The sequence below is a fragment of the Diorhabda sublineata genome, chromosome 6 (genome assembly GCF_026230105.1).
Source record: "Diorhabda sublineata isolate icDioSubl1.1 chromosome 6, icDioSubl1.1, whole genome shotgun sequence".
NCBI classification, from domain to species: domain Eukaryota; kingdom Metazoa; phylum Arthropoda; class Insecta; order Coleoptera; family Chrysomelidae; genus Diorhabda; species Diorhabda sublineata.
The window spans coordinates 27221165-27242829 of NC_079479.1; the positions used below are offsets into that span (position 1 = coordinate 27221165).

General features: G+C 31.4%; 1 protein-coding gene across 2 annotated transcripts in view; it reads right to left on the reverse strand.

Annotated features, from left to right (window-relative positions):
• LOC130445770 (myophilin) overlaps positions 1-12791 on the reverse strand; it is a 38394-nt gene extending 25603 nt beyond the window's left edge. The window contains exon 1 of one of the 2 annotated variants that reach the window (XM_056781623.1): positions 12539-12791. In XM_056781623.1, coding sequence (XP_056637601.1) covers positions 12539-12592 — 54 coding nt within the window. In that variant the 5' untranslated portion in view covers positions 12593-12791. Of the gene's footprint in view, positions 1-7510; positions 9309-12538 lie in introns of those variants that run through there. The other variant, XM_056781622.1, reaches the window with a different exon arrangement.
• Between the last annotated feature and the right edge of the window lie 8874 nt (positions 12792-21665).

Here is a 21665-nt window from a genome sequence, read left to right on the forward strand (position 1 = left end):
TTCAAATGAACTTTATTTAACAAATTAAAGAAGTGTCGCTAATGTGGATACATTATTATTCATCGCATGCTTATTTCTATTTAAAAAAGAAGAGTGTTTGAGTACTTCCAGTACTCGACGAGAATAATGATGAGAAAAGCAAATACGCCGTTTCAAACATTAACTGTATAATATATTCATTACCATTAAGTCATAAATAAAGATTTTACGGTTTGAAAACATTATTAGGAAAATTTTAAAACTAATTTAAAAATTGTATTGGAAGGAGGGAATGAGTCTAAAACAAATTTGCAGCTGTAGTATTTTAGAAATGTGCACTTTACAAATTAGTAATCTGTGAAATTAGAACAAGAGTACATAAAGGTGGTAGATAACTGCTTGTCGTCTGCGCTAGAGTGGTATTCTCACTATATTATTCGACAAATTTAAAAGGATATAAATCCGTTGATCAAGGAGATCGCGGCATTGTTTGGTTTTGAAATAATTTTGACTCTCTTAAAACATATTTCATCTTATAGTACCAAATACCATTAACTGAACTAATTTGTGTTTTCTATTTCAACTAGTCAAAATGCTACGATGCAAAATAATTGTTTCTCATTCAATGTCTGGTTTCAATTTAAGGTTCAACCAGATTTTGTGATTTGATATAAATACGAGCCAATCAGTTTTCTACAAGCAGTATAAACTAAGTATATATTAACCCATTATTGCCCAAAACTGATATTTCGTGAAAATTGTGTTTAATAAATAGAAATAATAATTTCATCATTATCAATGAGTTGTGCCAAAGCAATTAAAGTTGCTTCTGATCACCTTAGGAGTAATTTCTACCAATCAATTCAGTATTTAAATTATTATAATGACAACAAATAGTTCTGAAATAATTTTTATCAATCAGAAAAAATTATTAAAAACTTATGATTATTAATTAAAAGCTGGTCTACTTTTGTCTACACACGATACACATCGAAAAACCAAAACCACTGAAGATAAACTTATTGTATTGAGCAGTAAACATAATTGATGACTCACGGGTCCAGAGGTAGCTGATCAAGTCAAAAAATCTAGATCTGCATTTGAGTACCTCTACAATGTAAAGGAGATTGAGAGAAGCTGGCCTTTTTGGAAGGGTGGCTGCGAAGAAATCGCTTCAAGACGTCAAAATAAAATCAAGAAGTTTCAGTGGGCTAGACCACATAAAAACTGGACGCATGAAGAGTGAAAAAGAGTTTTATGGAGTGATGAGTCAGAGTTTAAGTTTTTTTGGGTTTAAAAGAGGAGTATATGTGCGCAGGCCAAATAAAGAATGGAAATTGTGCAATGTGCAATTCCGACTGTAAAACAGAGCGGAGGCTAGGTGATGGTTAGGGGATGTTTTGGAAGAAAGACAACTGGAGATCTAGTAAATATTGGAGGAATTTTGAAGAGAAAAAGCTGAAAAAATATAGTAGAATGTTGTCTTGGCCGGCAGAAAGGGCAGAAAATTTTTCTTCAAGCATGACAACAATCCCACTGCTCGAAGCTATGCAAACAGTCTTTGAAAGGAATTGGAAAGGAAGATTGTACTAAAGGTAATAATTTGCCCGTCGTAGTCAATCTCAATTGAGTTGCTGGATAGGGAAGTTAGAAAGTAGTGTCCTACTGCCACTTCACTTTGATTAAAAAATTTAAATATGTGAGAATCACAGATTATAGTTTCACTATTACTATATTATTATCTTTATTATGTTTTTTAAAATATAATTATCACAATCGATCGTATTGCTTTTATTTGTTAAGTATCACGCAAACTATAGGGTGGGCAGAAGCTCTTGTCCGGTAATGTATATTCAAGGAAGCAAAACATACAATAATAAACAAGCAAATAACAAGTCTTCCCAATTTTTTAATAATCCATGAAACACTAATGTGCATGTTATAGACTTACTTTGGTGTTTTGTACTATAACATTAATAAGTTTACATCAAATAATCGAGGTCGAGAAATTGTGATCGTACTTTTCACTATCATTATTCCTACCCACTTTACAATTATGGAAAGTATTCAAATTACCATTTTAACACGCCTTAGTACCGGCCATTATATAAGATAAACACTTTTATACAGTATTCCATATAAACTAAACATGCCTATGATCGTGAGACATAGTATATTAAATTACACGTTGAAAAACACCGGGTGTGTCATGGGTGAAGAATTCTCTAAATTTCCCAGAAATATCCACAGACTAATATAATGCTTAATATATATTCCGTCGGTTATAACAACGGAAATAAAATTTATCTTTGTAACACATTGTAGGAAATTCTTCATTGAATTAATTACTACGTTTCAGGCAGAATGTGAATAAATACTCGGTGACCCAGATGAATATATTCTTTTTTCATCTGCATGTATGAAATTATCTTCTAATGCCCTAACGCCCATTTTCTGAACCCTTCTTCACCATGCTTTCTATTCTAGTAGAATTATTTCTTAAATTCTACAAGTATCTTTAGCTATACATAGACTATTGATGATACGAAAAATCGATTTATCATATCTATTTTATGCGGAAACATTCACTCCCGGAGATACCGAAAGTGGCCATCATCTCAGGAAGGCTAACAGATATCGAACCATGGATAACTTTGTTCGACAGATCTCATCAAGATCTATCTGTGTGTGAAGTCATGATGATTGACGTATGCGCAGAAGAGTTTCTGAGGAAGAAGGAAGCAAATGCATTATTTTCACGAAAAATCAATAGATAATATGAAAATTTAGTAATTTTTGTCAGGTTAGGTTAGGTTACATTGAGTTTTTTGATAAAAATGACGCATTAGCATACTTATTTCACAAAAACTCTTCTGCGCATGCGTTAATCATCATTACTTCACACACAGATAGATCTTGATGAGATCTGTCGAACAAAGTTATCCATGGTTCGATATCTGTTAGCCTTCCTGAGATAATGGCCACTTCCGGTATCTCCGGAAGTTAATATTTCCGCATAAAATAGATGTGATAAATCGATTTCTCGTATCATCAATAGTCTATGTATAGAGATTCATGCTGATCATCGTGGTGTTGTTTATCATACTCTTACCGTATCTTTTCCCTAAAATTTGTGTGTTTCCATTTTTCAATTCCCATGATCATTGAACTAAATTCGAAAATTTGAAAAATGTGTAGTGATAACATATGGATATCATACAACACCTATTTACTAGAAAAAAGCACAACAATCTTTCGATTTTTAAAAACAAAAGATATTTTGAATAACCGCTGAAATAGACACCAAAATCATAGAAACGGATACATCAAACAAGTATTACCTACTAAACGTTCGGGATACTTCAAAAACAAGTACTTTAATCGTTGGTGGCACGATCTCTTTTGAGAGCGAATCGTTGATACCTTTAAACACAGATTAAATTAACCATTAAGTGACCAACAACAAATCACGAATTTTCTAAGAATAAAAAATTTTCAGTTTCTTTTATTGTTAAAAGGGTGAAGTTTAAAAATGAAGAGGTTTAGTTGACAATATCATATGTGTCATGAGTTGCTTTCGACAACTCTCTTTTTTTGGCCAGTTACCGACTTGACTTGACTTATGGAAAAAGAGAAGTTAATTTCTTTATAACAAAGTTATTATTTCCATATTCATGAATCCTCTTATTATATAAGACTGACTACACCATCGAATGAGATCTAGGGGTTCTTGTTCTCACAATGTATTGTACGTTAAGGGGTATATTCTAAAAGAGGTGAGCTTCGATTAGTGTGTGTCAAATTCTCAAAAAAGTGTTTTGTTTTTACTTCTGCTTGGATCTTATGGAATGATTGTTTTTATTTCGATACCTTCACAAGCGAAAATTATTGAATTGAGGCAACATAGCCGCCATCCACACCATCTAATGTTTTGAGTTCCCTCAAGATATATTTTCCTGCCCTTTCTCGAGTCCAACCCAAAGAAACGAAGCTAGGGTGGTTCAGACACTCATTAAAAAGATTTATATTATTTCTTGTATAGAAAGGTGGTGCTTAAATAATCAGAAGTAGTTTCACATTGACTTTATTATTTAGTTGTTATATCGGGTAATTTTGATCTTGATATTCCTACCAAAAGAATTGGACAACGACATACTACAGACAGAAATGGAGATTCATGTTAGATAATTTAGGAAGTCTCAAAAAACTTTAAAATGTTTGCAGCAGGTTGGAAAATAACCAGACCAGGTATTTGGATCACCTATAATATGCCCCCCCCAAAAAAAAACAATTCCAATCGTTCCATCACATGTAACGTATTGCTTCAACGACACTATACAGATCCTTTTCTTGATCCCTTGATAAAGAATGTCCTTTATGATCATTCAAAACGCATAAAATGGAAATTTAAATTGAGAAAATGACATCACCTTGTACAAGCAATGGTATTTTTAGTATCAACGCATATACTTAGTCCATAACAGTAAATGATAAGTGATTTGTGGTACAATTGAACGTAGTTTTTATTCCAAAATTTTTTCTGATATCTTCAGTATTATTACTAATAGAAACAAACATTATTTTCAAAAAACATACATTCATTTTTCGCATAATTTCAGAGATATTACGGTCAAAACTTGTCATACTTTCAAAAAATTACGCATATATACACTACAGTTTACTAAATCAAGGTTAGTAAAGGATTTGTAGGATAATACAGATTATTCGCAAGCTCTGAAAACTGTGACGTCAGTTATTGATTTTCCAGGAGCTTGACCTACTTAACAACGAGATGAAATGAAAAATAAGGACGTGAAATATAAGGAAACATGCCACTTTATCTGGAGTCTGCGATCAAATAAAACAAAAAGAAACACAAAAATTAAATTTGATTAATTACTAATGTCGGGTTTATTTTTTTCGCTTTCTAGAATTATTTGGCACAAACAAATCTACTTTGTATTATGGTATCAAAGCTATACAAAAGAAGTCAGGGAATGAGAAATTTATAATAGATAACATGTTAATAAGCAAAAGAAATAAAAATAAAATTTTAGATTTAACAACAAAAAGGGGACAATAGATAAATAGCGATCACTATTTAGTGACAGCAAAACACAAAAATCGAAGTAAACAAAAAGTGAAACATGAAAATAAAAAGAAAAATTCAAAAATCGGAACCAATAATAGAAAACTGTGAGAGGAGACAATAGCAAAGACATACATGGATACGATGGAAGTAAAAACAATAGAAAAATATAAAAAATATGGACAGAAACTAATAATGGCATCATAATGACAAGGAAAATATATTTGATGATACAAATAGAAAATAAACAAAATAGTCGACAGAAGGAATTTAAAAATAAGTTAAAATTGAAAATTTATGGTGAAGATATTTAGGACTAGAAACAAAAGATTCTCGACAAATGATAAAAGAAAAGCTAGTGGATGAAACATTCTAAACAAGTGTCATGGGAAGAAATTGAACGAAAAATGGAGTAAGGCAATAAAACAATAAGGAATCCAAGGAAAAAGAACATGAAAGTATAGGTGAAAAACAACAAAACATTAACAGATGGCTGGTAAATAATGAAACAGTGAAAGGAGTACTTTTAAGAACTACATATTATGAAAAAGATCGAAACGCCAAGACAATGAACAAATTAACATAAACATATAAAGAGGTATAGGAAGTTAAAAGTTAAAGAAATTTATATAATATTATTGAATAGAAATATTATAATATTCATATAGTAATAATTATTCTGTATATACATAAATTAAAACGCAAAAATAATATATTAAATTTGAATTGATATTGTTTACTATATCGTTCGAATGACCTTATTTAATAACACGAAGAGCTGGTTGATAAGATAATAAAAACGTGATACAATCGACATAGTTTAACCAACTAGAATTCACGTATGATTTCTTTATTAAACATGTTAAAAACAATTATTGTTATGTCAATTATGTTTCGCCTGTTGATAAAAGAATATAGCAGCTAAATGAATGAATACATTTAGATAATTCGGCAAATAGTTGGTTTTATACGTGTTTTACTTGGAATGCCTAATATATTTATATTTATGAAAAGCAGATGGAATCAATATAGAAGCAAACGATGTCTTGGAAAATTATAAGTTTAGAAAAAAAATTTTGAATCAGAAAAACTGGATTTTAACTAAATGAGGTTTCGAACGAATGAATTTCTAAGTACAATTTTTTATCAAATTAATGTTAAAGGAAATTTTCCATGAAAATAAACTAGAAAAATTCTATTTATGAGCAATTTTAACTAAAAAAGGTAATGTTGACTGATTTAATCAAAAAAACGAATTTTAGATGCAAACAAATTAGAAAAAAGAAAATTTGAGAGCCCAAAATCAGAAAAAGTTTTTGAAAAAATTGAACAGGAAAAAAACATTTTTTTCTTCAATCAAACTTACCTTTAAAAAACTATTTTTGAACTAAAATATACTTTAAAATCCAATTGACACTTAAGAAATAGAGTTTTTGAACATTACATTCAGAAAAGCCAATTTTCCTCCAAATTGAAATTAGAAAAGATACTTTTTGATCAAACTAAACCAGAAAAAGGATTTTTTTGCAAAATTAAATAAAGAAAAATCACTTTTACAGAATCAATTTTAAACTTTTATATTTTTTGACCAAATTAGACATTTAAATTGAATTTTTCACAATATATAACTTAAAAAAGAGAATTTTTTAACAAAACACTCAGAAACGCCAATTTTTTCAAAATTGAAATTAGAAAATATAATTTTTGATCAAATTAAACAAAAAAATAGAATTTTTAACAACAATAAACAGAAAAATTGATTAGTGTATTCAAAAAGCATGTAAAAAAATCACTATACAAAGTGCATAGAAGGATGGTTCAATATAGAGGTGAGTATTAAAAATACTTTTCTTCAACTTTTTACATCTTGGACCTTTTTATAAGTTTTTCTTGACGATTCGTCTTGATATAAGTCTCTTTTAATATAAAATGAAAAAATAATTGGTAATAATTTGACCGAAGTAGGTCAAAAATACTTAATCAAAAGAGAACTAAAATAAGAAAAATTATGACGAAAAAGAAATAAAAATAGTTTTGCTTGAAATTCATCTATTTGTTTTTTATTTTTGTCTTCAAATTAGTATGTCTCGTTCTCTATTTCTATATGATTTCAAATTGTTATTTTTTATTTATGGAATGAAATGAAATGAAATGGTTATTTCAAAATTTCCATTTAAGAGAAAATTAACCATAAAATTTACGTGTCTATTCATCTTATGTACATTCTCAAAATGTTTTTTAATGTGATAAATATGAAAAATTATTTAATATTATTCATTATTTTTCTATAATTTGTATGCACACATTAGTTTTTAACAAAAAATGAAATTTTGTACATTTAGCCTGTGTTTGAACTCGAATTATAATTTTATACATGTTCATTAGAATTACTCAAATAATAGAAAAATGTGATCAATACGAGAAACTAAAAAACATTAATACCTTTCGCTGAGCCTCAGCCGCCAATCCACTCTTGGGAGCTCTGTCGTTGACCATATTTACTTCTTTTAACACCCAACTGCTTAGAATAACTTTGCACAAAATGATACTAATGCAAAAAATTACTTTACTTTTGTAGCAATAAAACTAACCACAGATTAGATACAAGTTCGGTAGATACGAACAACAAATCGTCAGAATGTCGTTGAGTATTTGCAGTCAAAACCAAATAAGGTATGTATGTCGAGCATACGGGTATTGCTTATATGGCGAATTTTGAAATGTAATCTTTGGAGTTTAAGTAAACACCGAAGTCAATTTCAACTGAACAAATTATTTCTCGAGGGTAATTTATATGTTCATACTACAGAGTTAAATTTAGGTCAAGTTCGACAAGTGCAAGTGGGAGATTAAGGTAATCGGCCATTTTGGTAGTAAAATAATAAGTTGAAATTTTCGGAATTATTGATATTTTACGCAAAGTACCTTTTTGAGACTTAAGGTGAACAAATATACTTTAAAAAATCAAGAAAAACACGATTTTATAGTTAATAAAATGAACAATAATTATTTATATAATAATAAAACTACTGACGAGAAAATTAACAAAAAATATGGAGTGCGCAATATAAAGTAGTGGAAAATTTTAATAGCTTCAACCAAAAATGCATATTTAGTTAAAAAAAATATTCTACATCATTCATTTTTTTTTCTTTTATTAAAAATAATTTATAGGTTTCAAGTTAAAAATTAAACCATATTTAGAAATCGGAAGTATGGTTATCTTATGGTAAGGTATTACAGCGTAATAGTCTTGATCAAGTGTTCGTACAGATCACATCTTATAAAATACATTTAACGTTTCAGTCTTCAAATTTAGTGTGATTTGTATAAAATCCATTTAACAAATAAAGCAACCGAAAACACAATCGATTCGTGATCGAAACATGATCACCACGTGACTTTGGCTAAAATAAACATGCCTCCTTACGCTAGCCAATCAGATTTAGCTGCAATTGGTCATTTCTCTCGGGTGTGCAACTTTTTCTTCCGGAACCCCGTCTTCGATCAAAGTTACCAGTCTTGATAACGACGGTAAACTCTGAAAACAGCATACTGACTCATGTGTATCAGTTGGCGTTTGATAGCTAACTGATTGTGGTGGGTATATAACATTTTATAAGGGTTTTACCTCCAATTACTGTGAACAAGCGTTTTGAAGCTAACACCTTTAAGATTTTAGTAAGAAAATTTTAATTTCTTGTTCGATTTTTTATCAGTGAATTGCGATTGAAGAGGTGTCGCCTGAGTCTATTTTTTGCCCACGAGTGTATATCTGCACAGTATAATAATACAGATTATGACATACGCCTCGGTTGCATGGGAACAAACCTAACCTAACCTAAACAAAACAAACAGGAAAAAAATACAGGCTTAACAAAACATAATGCTCAGACAAGCACTAAATGTATATAGGAAACCGCCAAAAGTACTGGACATCATGCACAATAGGACAGAGAAGCTATTTGAGGAGCTGGCAAAGCATCCTATGAGGAATTAAGGGAACTTATCAGGTACACTAGAGAAGATTACAGGAAATACGGGAGGCCGAGAAGACAATTGGATCCATAAGTTAAGTAGGTTATTTTAGGTTATTATATAAAAAAACAAAAATACAAAAAAAGGAACAAAAAACACAAAACAACGCACCCAAAAAAAAACAAGACACTAAAAAACAAAAAAAAACACAAAAAACAAAAATACAAATAAACAAGATCTTAGGTTTTCAGAGTCTACCCACAAGAGGACACTCCCCAACACGGTAACTCCGCCTTTCATATTCAAGTGCCGAGTTATACATCGAGGACAGCTATAGAGAAGACGAATGACCACTCAGATTAGATGTTTACTTGCCGAAGAAAGTTGGAAAGGATTTACCCGAGGCAGCGAAAACACACACAACTAAGACGTCCAGAAAGAAGCTAAGAGCCAAACAGGCTAACTCTTAACAAAAATATAATACTTCCTAGAATAACCCATAGAACTCAGAGGAGAGTAAGGAGTCTACGCGCGAAACCGTGACGCGAAGGAAGGACCTGTCGAAATGACAGGGGGTTGGTGCAATGTCCTTCTTCGCACCCATCCGAGGGTGGATGCTTAAAGGGACAGGTTCGCAGTGAATATCCTGAACATGTTCTATCACCAGATTCATAGACATTGTCATTGGTAAGGATTTTCAATCTGGCGCATGAGCATTCATTTTTTTGTGATATTTACCACGAAATAACCTCTAACCCATGGAGTTTCTACGTAATTGTATTTAAAAAAAACTTGATTTTACACTTACAAATATCAAGAATAAAACTTCGGCTAGTTAATTATATAAATTCTATTCTCCTAAGTAGTTTTGAATTCATATTATAATTTTAGATGTTCATGAATCGTTCGTGGAGGAATGTTTGTTCTGAACATATTCTGAACAAATCATGCGCATTCATGTCCACGTCCAGAAGATATCCAGCATACATTTGGAATGTGTTCAAATTATCTACCGCGAATGAAGCTATTAATAATCTTGAATACATCATTAAATTAAAGAGCTGTAAGATTTTGTTTATGTAATTTTGCGATATGTAGCAATAAAAAAATGAGGATTATAAAATATCTAATATGGGTGATAGGACAGGCGTAAATATATAAGACGTTATGACATATAATAAGACATTTTAAAGTTCGTGATCAGTACCTACACCATTTAATGTCTCCACTACAATATTATCAAGTTCTGTCACAATTGTCAAATTACGAGATGTTTATATCTACCTGAAGATAATGTTATTGCAAAATAATATAAATATTTCCTAAAATTCTCATAACTGTACCTGAGCTGATAAAAATGTTTTATCTTTTATAAATGTTTTGTAACTATAACCTTTACAGAAAAATAGCACAAGGTTTGAAGTGATCAAAGTCCCTGTATATTAAAGATGATATAGCCTGATCACAAGTTCTGTAAGTACCCATTTGCCAACAGAAATTTTACTTTTTATTTTATTTTAATTCCAAAAATCTCTCCCCGACAAATTTCACCAAAACTACGATTTTCGATTTCTCCATAAAGTAAAGAGGTCCAAGTTGTTTATCCTCAACAGTTTAGTTTAGCTACTACTTGCAAGGTGCAGTGTACAGTTTATTGTGAATTATAGTGTGATTACGGAAAATTTAAAAAGGCCGCGTAAACGTCAAGAAAATCGATACTTTTACAGTTGAAATGAAAAAGCATTAATATTTAATTGTTTTGAATCATTTACAGACAAATATGTATGTAAAAGTGTTGATGACACAGTAGAATTAGTTAGTAGTAAGCTTGGTGTTGGGAAATATACGATTTACAGAATTATTGAAGAAGAGAAATGTGGCGAGTTTCAAACAGCAAGTGAAGGTCCAGGAAAACCAAAATTCCAAATAAAAATTCATTTGAAATAAAAAGACTTCGAAGGAAAGTCTTCTGGTTAAAATCAGCCAACAGAAATAGGGCACAAACTGATAATAGTACACATCGGCAACGGTTTTGTTTACGATAGACTAAATATTAACTTTCGATTATATTTGTTCCCGTGACTACAAATGATTGGTGGTACAATGGTTGGAACAAACGATAGATCTTCCTCAGAAATGTATAATAGTAATGGATAATGCAAGTTTTCACTCGAGACTATTAGAAAAGTTGCCTATAACCGAGTGATTAAAAAGAATTACTATTGGCTAAATTAAAAGAATTAAAAGAATATTTTTTCCCCGTTATTGATTAAACTGCAGAAAATCGGCGATTGACGGTGATTAGATCTCCACCATATCATTACGAACCCGATTGAATATGTATGGACACAGATAAAGGGAGAAGAATAAAGAAAAAATAATTCTTTTGGAATGAATGATGCTAAACAGTTGTTTTTCGATGTTGTAAATTAAGTGAAGCCTGAAAACAGGGCTAAGACAGTTAATCATACGATTATAGATGAACAGAAATTGTAGAAGTTGCACAGTACAACTTATGAAATTATCGAATTACATGAACGTAAAGTTGTGTAAAAGTTAAAATTTTAATTCCTTATACCCTTATAACCAGTATAACACAATCTTCTTAACACACCTTGTAGAAAAATGAAACATTTAAAAAATTGCACTTTTTTCAGCTGTTCGAAAGTAATAAACAAATAAATTGGGTAAAAATACATCTGATATAGGTATTCATTATATTTATACAAATGTTATTTCATACGAAAATACTCAGGTAAAAATATTTTAACAGTCTACTAAAAAGAGATACGCCTATAAATTACGAAAGCTTCATCATTTAATTACACCCTCATTCATAAAACTAGACTATAGATTTATGGACATAATTAAAAGATAAAAAAATAAATTAAGTTCAATATATTTTTGATTCACTATTTAACTTAATCAAATCCATTCACCTGGTAAAAAATTAAATGTAATTGACATTCCAATAATCCTGGGCTTCACACATGGTCAATAAATAGTATTTTTTCATCTAACAAATGATGAGTAAATGACTGATGAGTTGTTGGTTCTTGCATAACTTAATACCATTAAAGCGATTATCTAAGAACAAAAATTTATAACCCAATTCATAGTAATGAGGTTGCTTTTGATACCATACAAAACCACAATTAATATAGGTCAAGGGTGTTAACTTTGGTAGAAGATTAAATTCACAACAACCTAGTATAAGAGTTCAATTAAAAGTTGTTTTTGAAGATCGTCAGTTCAGTTATACGCAAGATTCTTCCAATGTTTAATTGGTCAGATATTGAATTGAAATTTATCGAATAATATTCATTTCGTATAATTAGACAATGATATTTCAATTTTGTTATAACAAAAAGACTAAAAAGTATATAGTATTATGCGCTTATCCGCATTGTATGGTGAAAAAACCATAGTCAGGAATCAACCACCTGTTATTAATAATTTCACTACTATCCTGAAATAGTGGAAATTACTTACTTTTCGTTGAGCTTCGGCGGCAAATCCGCTTTTAGCAGCCCTATTGTTTGCCATTTTGCTTCAAAACTTTATAAAAATGTGCAAATGTATTCACAAAAAAACGTAAAGGCACCCGAACTACAACGAACTATGAACTCGACTAAAAGTGGTCTTTCGCCGTGCCGTGGATACACTCCGATGATTTTGATAAATTCCGGTTGCCGGTAGTCGAACTTCGCACTAAACAATTGCCCAGACAAGTATTGCTTTTCCTATCGATGAATAAAAGCTATGTACGCAGGTGGGTGTTTGGTATTGTCCGTTTAGTAATTCAAGAACTTCATAATACTTTTATGTTCAGTTGTGGACTGGCCGATATTGACAATTCTAATAGTTAATTCTTTGATTTTGATTTTATCCCAATAATTTTATTTCAATTAATTTACTATTATGAAACAATTTCAATCTTCATAGAAACAAGCCGTTCCAATAATTCGGAAAATAGTTTTATCATATTTATCTATCGTAAGGGTAATACCACATCCCAATTTTCACCCAGTATCAGTGAATATTGTAAATAATGGCATCAAAAATGCATCAAGCATAAGAACTCAACCAATTCGGACTATATTATAGAAGGACAGAACATAACAGGTAAATGTTGATCAAAGAAAGTAAATGGAAGCTTAGTTTCTGGTCATCAAATTTTTTTTTATAGCAAAAAAGGAAAACCTATTTTTTTGTTAATTGTAATAAACTAATAAACCGTTGCGGTCTATGAATTTCAACAGTTTTAGAATATTTGTTTTTGAGAAAATTTTATTCAAAAAATATCCACATATTCTTCTCTAGCAAAACATCTAGAATATTTGCATTCCCATTACGAAATGATGCATGTTCCATTTGTATCTCCACAAAGTTGTGGAAGATACAAATAAAATATTCCTAATAAAACATTGGAATTACTAAATACACAATAAAATCTAGCTACAAACCTCCAAAATGATATTTCAATTTGAAAGTCAGCCATTTTGTTACACAATACATCGCCACATATATATAAATATATATGAACAAAAGAACTAGGTTTACGGGTTGAACCGCGTTGGAATTTTAAAAATTCTCGACGTTTTGGCTTCCACTTTGGAGCCATTATCAAGAGAAGTGATCCGATTCCATGGTCTCAATCTGAAAAAAATAGAAAATAAAAATAATATTCTTAACATCAAAAACACACTTACTGCTGGTGACAGAGAAGAGTAATATCAGTTTACCTACCTTAGATATGTGATGATATAGTGAAAATTTGTTCATTGTTTAGCCTACGTATTTCTTAATATTTTTACATAATTCATAATTTTTAACGAATTTAAAAATTACATATATACTTATTCAATGTTGATCATAATTCATGAATTTAACTCGTACCATAGCACCTCAAAATTCATCCTCAAAGTGAATTGATGATCCCTTATGATGAGAAAAATACTTCCCGATTTCTTGGAATTATAGTTTAATAAAGAGTTATCATTTTCCAAATTTTGCTGCAATCCCCAATATATTAGTTTCTTGTTCTAATTAGTTCAATATTCAAATTGGGCGCTTGATAGTAATATTAAGAAATACGGTCAATATTATATATAATATAGAATTTGATTTACTAGTTTATTTCCAGACGATGAATACATAAGCGTTTTCGTAGTGGAAATGTGGCAAAATTAAACACCAAAAAGTAGTAACTTTAAGTTGATACAAACGGAGCTAGTGCGTTTCTGTAAATCGTTAGACTTGTGATTACTTAAAATTCGATGACGAAGACTAAACCAACTACTCGGACTTTGGAGGGTTCGAGGAACCGGTTAACAAACGTAGATTCCGATACAAGGTGAAACATCTGCAATAAAATTTTGTTGAAAAAATTAATATGAAATACCTATAACATATTAGAGTGTTTTGTTTGGACAAGAATCAGGTTATAGAAATACTTGGAATTACATATAGAAAAAGAAAAACTGTTATATTATACAGGGTGAGTAACCTGTATTTATTTGGTCACTTGGGAAAAAACGATAACACTTTTCAAAATGACGACTACCATTTTAAATTATTTCCAGCCACATAGAATATCCCAAAATTAGTTATACAAATCAAGGTACTCATTTTTCTTGCCAAATAGCATGCGGTAAGTTTTAGATGCCCAGAAACGAATAACTGTTAGCTAACACCAGTTCTTCTGCTTTCAAAAAAAATTTGGAGAAAATTATTCATTGTGGTCAAATTTTTACCTTTCAAGAAAATAACTATGTCATCAGTGTATATAACTTCTCCGAAGGGTGCTTTTATATTATCTGTAGTAATATGTAAGGTTACAATGAATATTGTTGTACTTATTAAGGAACCTTGTGGTGTCCCATTCCCTTGTCATTTATTTTCAGATATCTGTGTGCTTATTGTCATAGCAAAATTCTTATTTCTTATAAAAACTACGCAGTATCTTTGTTCCATTCACTCATAGTTCTTAATATATGATATCGTCAAACTTGTCAAATGCCCGATGAATATCGAAAAATATGGCAATACATTTCTCATTCAATGTGAAACCCTTATAAATAAAGTTTCTAATTCCACGATGTTACCAAGAGTTGATCAATGTTTTCTAAAACCACATTGTTCCAGGATTAAAAGATTTCTGCTCTCGAGTATCCATCAAGTCGTTTGTCATTTATTTTTTTGGGCACTTTACATATTGAGTAAGTTAGTGAGATTGGTCCATAAGAATCAACGATTGTTTTAGGTTTTCTAGGTTTTAGTATCAGTATAACAGAGGGTTTCTTCCATTTTTCTGGAAAGACGTGTCTTGCATAGGAGTAACAAATAATATTTGATATTTTCAGACAAATGCTCCAAGAATTTCTCAATTAATCGTATCTGTAAAAAATTTCAGCAGGTTCTCATACAATTTTTTGGGAGAAAGGAGTACCATTACTAATAACTAACAATAATTATGTATCCAATATTGTAAATAGGTAACAAAGAAAATAGTAATTCTATTTATTGAATATTGAAACAATTAAACCAATGACATAAAAAAATAAAATACCTGAGCTGCTTTAAGTGAGCAATATTTTCTGATATATAGAAATATAGAGTGTGACTTTACTCTCCAGGTTTGTATAGAAGGGTCTTCGACGACAACTTGATTATTCTTTACCCAGAAAAAACCGCCTACTCGCTAGGTTTCATGATAAGGACTTTGAAATAAGTCAACAGATGGTGATAGACTAAAAGGCTAAAGATTAAACCGAAAAAGCAGCAAGCTCCATATTTGTACCAAAAGGTACAATGTGGTCAATTCCCCAATTATAACATTGGAAGTGACTCTTACGTATTCTAAAGCGGCGATTTATCTAGGAGCTGCTCTAACATGAGCCCGTGTACACCAAAATAAAGAAGGCTACCTATGCGCTGTTGGCTTGTAGAAAGACTTTCGTTTGGACATGGGGTGTGGAGTTCAATACTTCACGTGTATTAGTATCTTAAAGTCCATGCATACATCCCCAATTAGAAATCTTGAGGTCCTACTAAGTTAATGTTGTACCAACATTATACAAAACCATTAAAAATAAAGAAGTAGACTATCAACATTTACAAGAGCTGAAAAAGTAATATCGTCCCATTTCCAGAAATTTTACTACAGACATGAATTATTTTGGTATGCGAAATGTTTTTTCAATTCAATTCAATCAAAAGTTTCGTTACTACTAAAAACAAACTCGAAAGCAGAAATTCTTTTCAATAAAAAAAATTTCAGCTGAACTAGAACGTTATAGTCATATAGGCAAACTATTTTTATAATGAATTCAAAATCAAAAAATAAGAACCAGAGTAAAAGTAATAATTTTTACCTTCTGGATCTGGTTTAAGGTAAAGCCAGATACTTCGAGTATTTAGTTATTCACAGTGAGCCAATGTGAAGACGTTATGTACAATTTTTCATTCAACATTCAGCTAATCGACAAAATTAGTGCTATAGATCAACGAATTAGACAAGAATAATATTTTCAAAAGGTTGTTTTATTTGGAGCAATTTGAATAACGATCATTATATGGATTCCTTCATTGGCAAATTTATTCCCTGATCCAGGAACTCCTGTGCGATTGCGATTTGCAAGATGAAAATACGCCACGCTTAAAAACGCAATACCCAGCAGTATCAATTTCCCAATCAGTGGATAGGGAGATGGAATAAGTTTTTATAAATAAAATTAGTAATCTAGGGTGAACTTAATCACAAATTTCAAAAACTCAAAGATATTCTTATTATCACTAAACATTTATAAATGTTAATATTAAGCAACTGCGATCCGAAAATAATGAATCATCACACCGACCTTAAATAAGCTTTCACCACATACCTACCACATGTTTATACCAATAGTCCGATATACAAATACATGACACATATTATTTTCATGTAAATTACATTCATAATACTTAGTTTTAATTTTGTATTTCTTATTGTGATTTACAGAAATGTTATGCAAAATTGCAATTTTAGTAAATAATATTTATATTGCAATTTGAAATGTTACGATACGTATACACATCGCGGTTCTGCTTTTCAATTAAAATTCAGAACACATAGAACACAAAGAGACTATTCGAAAATCGAAATGGAAATAGTGCACAGGATGGCTGGAAAAACACTTTTTTACAACGAGAGAAGCGAGAACATTAAAAGAATTTGTAAGATTGACAACATAAACGAATAGATAATGGGAAGAAAGAGTGGAACGAATACATAGATCGAATGAATGACGACACAATGGTTAAAATAGCTAGAGACGTTGAAGACCCTCTAAGAGATGGAGCGACAACGAGAAAGGATACAAGGAAAAACAAGCATTTTGCTTAAATTAAAGAATGAAGAAGACAATAAAAATTTGGTGTAACGAACGCTTTATGTCTTTCATATGAATAGAGCGATTGTATCTAACATTTTCATTACTTGATTATGAAAATCTTCTTTTAAACTAATCATTGTTCGCGTATTTTCTCCGCTTTTCTTTACTTCATTGTAGTCCAAATTTTCATAATTATGGGATGTGTTATATGGAGGGTAGAGGTAAGAAGAACCATCTCGGTGTATCGAAAAGTGTCTGTTGAAAGGAAGCAAATTACGGTGGCGCTGTAGTAGTAAGTGGAAGAATTTTGAAAAGAGCCCGCCAAACAATTATATTAGGAAAGTAAATTAAATTATTTTTTGAAAGTAGTAACGTACATAAAATATATAACTGCTAAATTCATATCATTTTCACTTGCTACACTAGCGCTATTTTGACGAGTCTTCGTATTATAATTTGCTGTTGCTTTTTCAACTTTTTCAACTAATACCCCATACAAGACGGTTCTCTTTACCTCTACACTTCATAATGTGTCCCATTTAGTTGATAACCGTCATATAAAATTACGTTGACAAGTGACATCTATGAGAATTTAAACAGTATCAGTCTTTTGAACTGTACAGAAATCTATAATTCAAAACAATAATTTATTAGTAGTTTATGCTGGTACTAGTTTATTCGTAGAGATGGCGGAGTATAAGTTTGAATTATAACAGTATTATAGTTACTGTTGAGCCAGTTTTATATGAAAACTTGTTTGGTATCGTAAGTTCGCATAATATTATGTTTACAGAAACACTTTCTTAGCAAATAAGACAAGCACTTCTTCCCTTGCGCAACAAAAAAGTACAAGTTTGTCTATTTCTCTTGGAAAGCACGGCACTCATAATCAATTAACATTATTTGGGGTGATAACTTTCTACTCTATCTCAACGTTAAGGCCTAACGGAAGGTGATTGGTGATGAATTTTAATCATAATATAGTTTATTTTAAATAATAAATAATATATTGAAAAAATTAATTGAATAATACTCATTCAATTAATCACTCGATAAGTAAATATTTTAAAATAAAATTTCTGTACTTGTCTTTGCATTTAAATAAACGTCAAATTATCTAACGAAAAGACTTTAATGCGACGCAATTTGAACTATATTTTTATATGATTTATATGATGTAACATTTTAGTTTCAACCCGCTCGCAGGTCGAATTGAGCCTCTTTCTTCGTGAGCAGGATCTGGTCCATGGGCCGTAGGTTGGGCACCGCTGAGATATTCTAGAGACACGTACCACATTTATATTTAAGTCACCTACATAAGAGACCCACCGAGAAACACTACTGTCCATCTTACGTAGAGAGCCATGTTGAGTTTATTAACCTTTTCACTGCTAGTATTAGTTTATCAATAATTTCTGAAATCTATTAGAATATGTTTATGGGACTATCAGTTGCAAAACTCAGTGTAGAAAATCTTGCGCCCGACTTTAGGGATGATCTGCAAGCACAGAACATTCGTCTAGACGTATTAAAATGGGTACAGCCGGAAAAGCTTCACTGGCCCGACTATAGAAGAGTGTCGCAGTGAAATGGTTAAGAAAATGGGGAATAAAGGAATAATGGAAAGGGAATCCTTTTCATTTCCGCAATGAAAACATTGCATATTTTGAGTCCTCCTATACAAAAGCCCATCCACATTCGAATAATTTTTAGTGATCGAAAAAATCATTCGGATAGTCTTTGGACTAGAAATCAGACTCACATCTATTTAAAAATGACAAAATTCTTGTGAAAAAGTAATACGAAGCACTCCACGCTTTTATAATATTGATATTAATTTTCCTATCAACAATTTTATTATTTTTCACTTTTTACTTTGATTACTACAGAAATTGCGTTCAAACTGAAATTTATCACTTCTCTTCCTTCATAGTAGACAATTGTTACCAAATTAATGTCATAATTATCCGCTTTTTCGTCATCGGAAAATAAAATAAAAGAATAGAAAAGTGAATTTTCATCATCTTAAACTCAAAAAATCCATTTTTTTTTCAAAAAAATAGATATGAGAACCAAAAGTGTATGTATGTATGTGTAAGTACAAATTTTTTTCTAATAAATGCGGAATCCAAGTAACGAAGTTTACCAGATGAGCTGATGGATACAGGACTCCCGTAGTATACCCATCAAACCGCCATCTTCTATCATCTCCGTCCAACCAGGAACTACTGTGATATTACTTCTGGTTGGTGGGTTTGTCCGTGTAAGTTGTTACGTTTTCATGATATCGTTATACCAGGCAGCCGTCTACATTCTTTTGCCTAAGAATTCTTTGTGTATAGGTAGCAACCAGTTGCCACCATTTTACTTTGTGCAGCATCACCTGGACGATATTATCAGGGTTTATGCTGCCTACAGTCTTCTCTACTTCCTCTCTCAAACCCCTCCAGTGGTTATACACCAAAAACGTGTATACGACATCATCTGAGTCGTGTTCACAATACGTACACTCAGGTGTTTGTACTTTCTTTATTTTCTGGAGGTACCGTCGGAAGTAATCGTGCCCCTCAGAAGCTGGATAATTTAGAAATTTACATCTCCAAACTTCCTTTTGGTCTACAGTCTAAGGTCTTTTATTAGTAGTCGCGTCCATTCACCTGATTTTTCTTCTGTCCATCGTTGTTGCTACGTCTGTATTGTTCTAGTGTGTTCGATGGTTGTCGCATCCTGTCGGGTTATATCTGAGCTGCTTCGAATGCCAGGAGGTCCACGGGGATTATACCCGCCACTACTAGGACATCCTATGCAAAGACAGTCCGATAACAGCTGGCGATTCTCGGTGCAGCTTGTTTCTTTACCATCGTCGTCGTTTTACAGTATTTCTTTATTCTCAGTGCGTCTGACTAGAACTCCACCCCATACAAAAGAATTCAGTGAATCGTCGCCATTAGCAGCAGCTGTTTCTGCGGCATGGTCTGTTGTTGCTGTTCTCTCGGCCACCATTTGAGCCGTCTTCCGTATGTGGGGCCTGAAAGACTTCTCCGTATCCAAGGTCACTCCCGAATAGTTTATTTCGCATTTTAACTCGATTTCGTCTGTCCCCATCTCAATGGGCAGTCTTGTCTGTATTAGTTTTCTTGTGAGAAACACCAGTTAAGTTTTTTCGGTAGCGATCTGTCATCCATCCCCGAAAAAGTTGTACATATTGGAGTATATTTGAAAATGAAAATGACGAACAAATTGAAGAAAATCTTTATTCATACACTTTATATTTAAAATTAGATGAATTTCATTTGATTACAAAATTGAATTTAATTTTTTAAACCTGAGATACGTACTACTTAAATTTGTAAAGGTTCTGTAGGTTCTTGAGAAGTACTAGTTATTTTCATATCAGTTTCATCTATTGAAGAACTTTCTATAACGGGCAAAGTATTTGTTGTAATATCTTTTGTTGCATTTAATGGTCTAGGAAGGGTTTTCTCTTTTCCTTCCAACGGTTGAGTCCTATTGTTGGAAACAGAGGTTGTATGTGAAATTGCTACTGTAGATGTAGGAAGTATTTCTAAAATTGGAATAGTTGAAGTCTCTATTTGACAGCTAAAAATAAGTAATAATTTCTGGTTAGTTTAAAAATAACATTCGTCAATTCACTTGATTACTTACCTGTCTATGTCACCTGGAAACTTTTGGGGACGACATCCTTTAACAGCATACGTGACTGCTATTCTTGGATCTTGAACAATGGATGTTTTTAATTGTATTTCCGTAATCGTAACTGTGGGGTGATAAAAACCAAAATATTCACCCCATCCTAATGGCGTTGTTTCTGTTGTTTCCGATCTTGCAACCAAAGTAGCTGATTTGTTATCAAACCAGTTCCTGAAATATTAATATTTATTTAAAATTTTTACCTTTCAGATTATTCCATGCGATTTAATAATATGCTTAATGAAATCCTAATGTATAATAAATGAGTAAAGTATTTTGATGACTCTAGGTGAATAAAAAATACGGCGAATATTTTTATTGAAAACTAATAAATCATGAAACTTTTATTGTGAATTCATTTTCTTCAAAGCACTTGATTTGGATACCAATGTACTTATTCCAATGTTAAATGTTAAAAAAGATTCTCTTTTTACGCATTATTTATTTTCGAGAATCGCTAGAGGTGAGTGAGGTGAATGTTTAGAGACAGAAAGACTTTTAGTGGCCACGAATCACCAGTGATTTGTGAATGG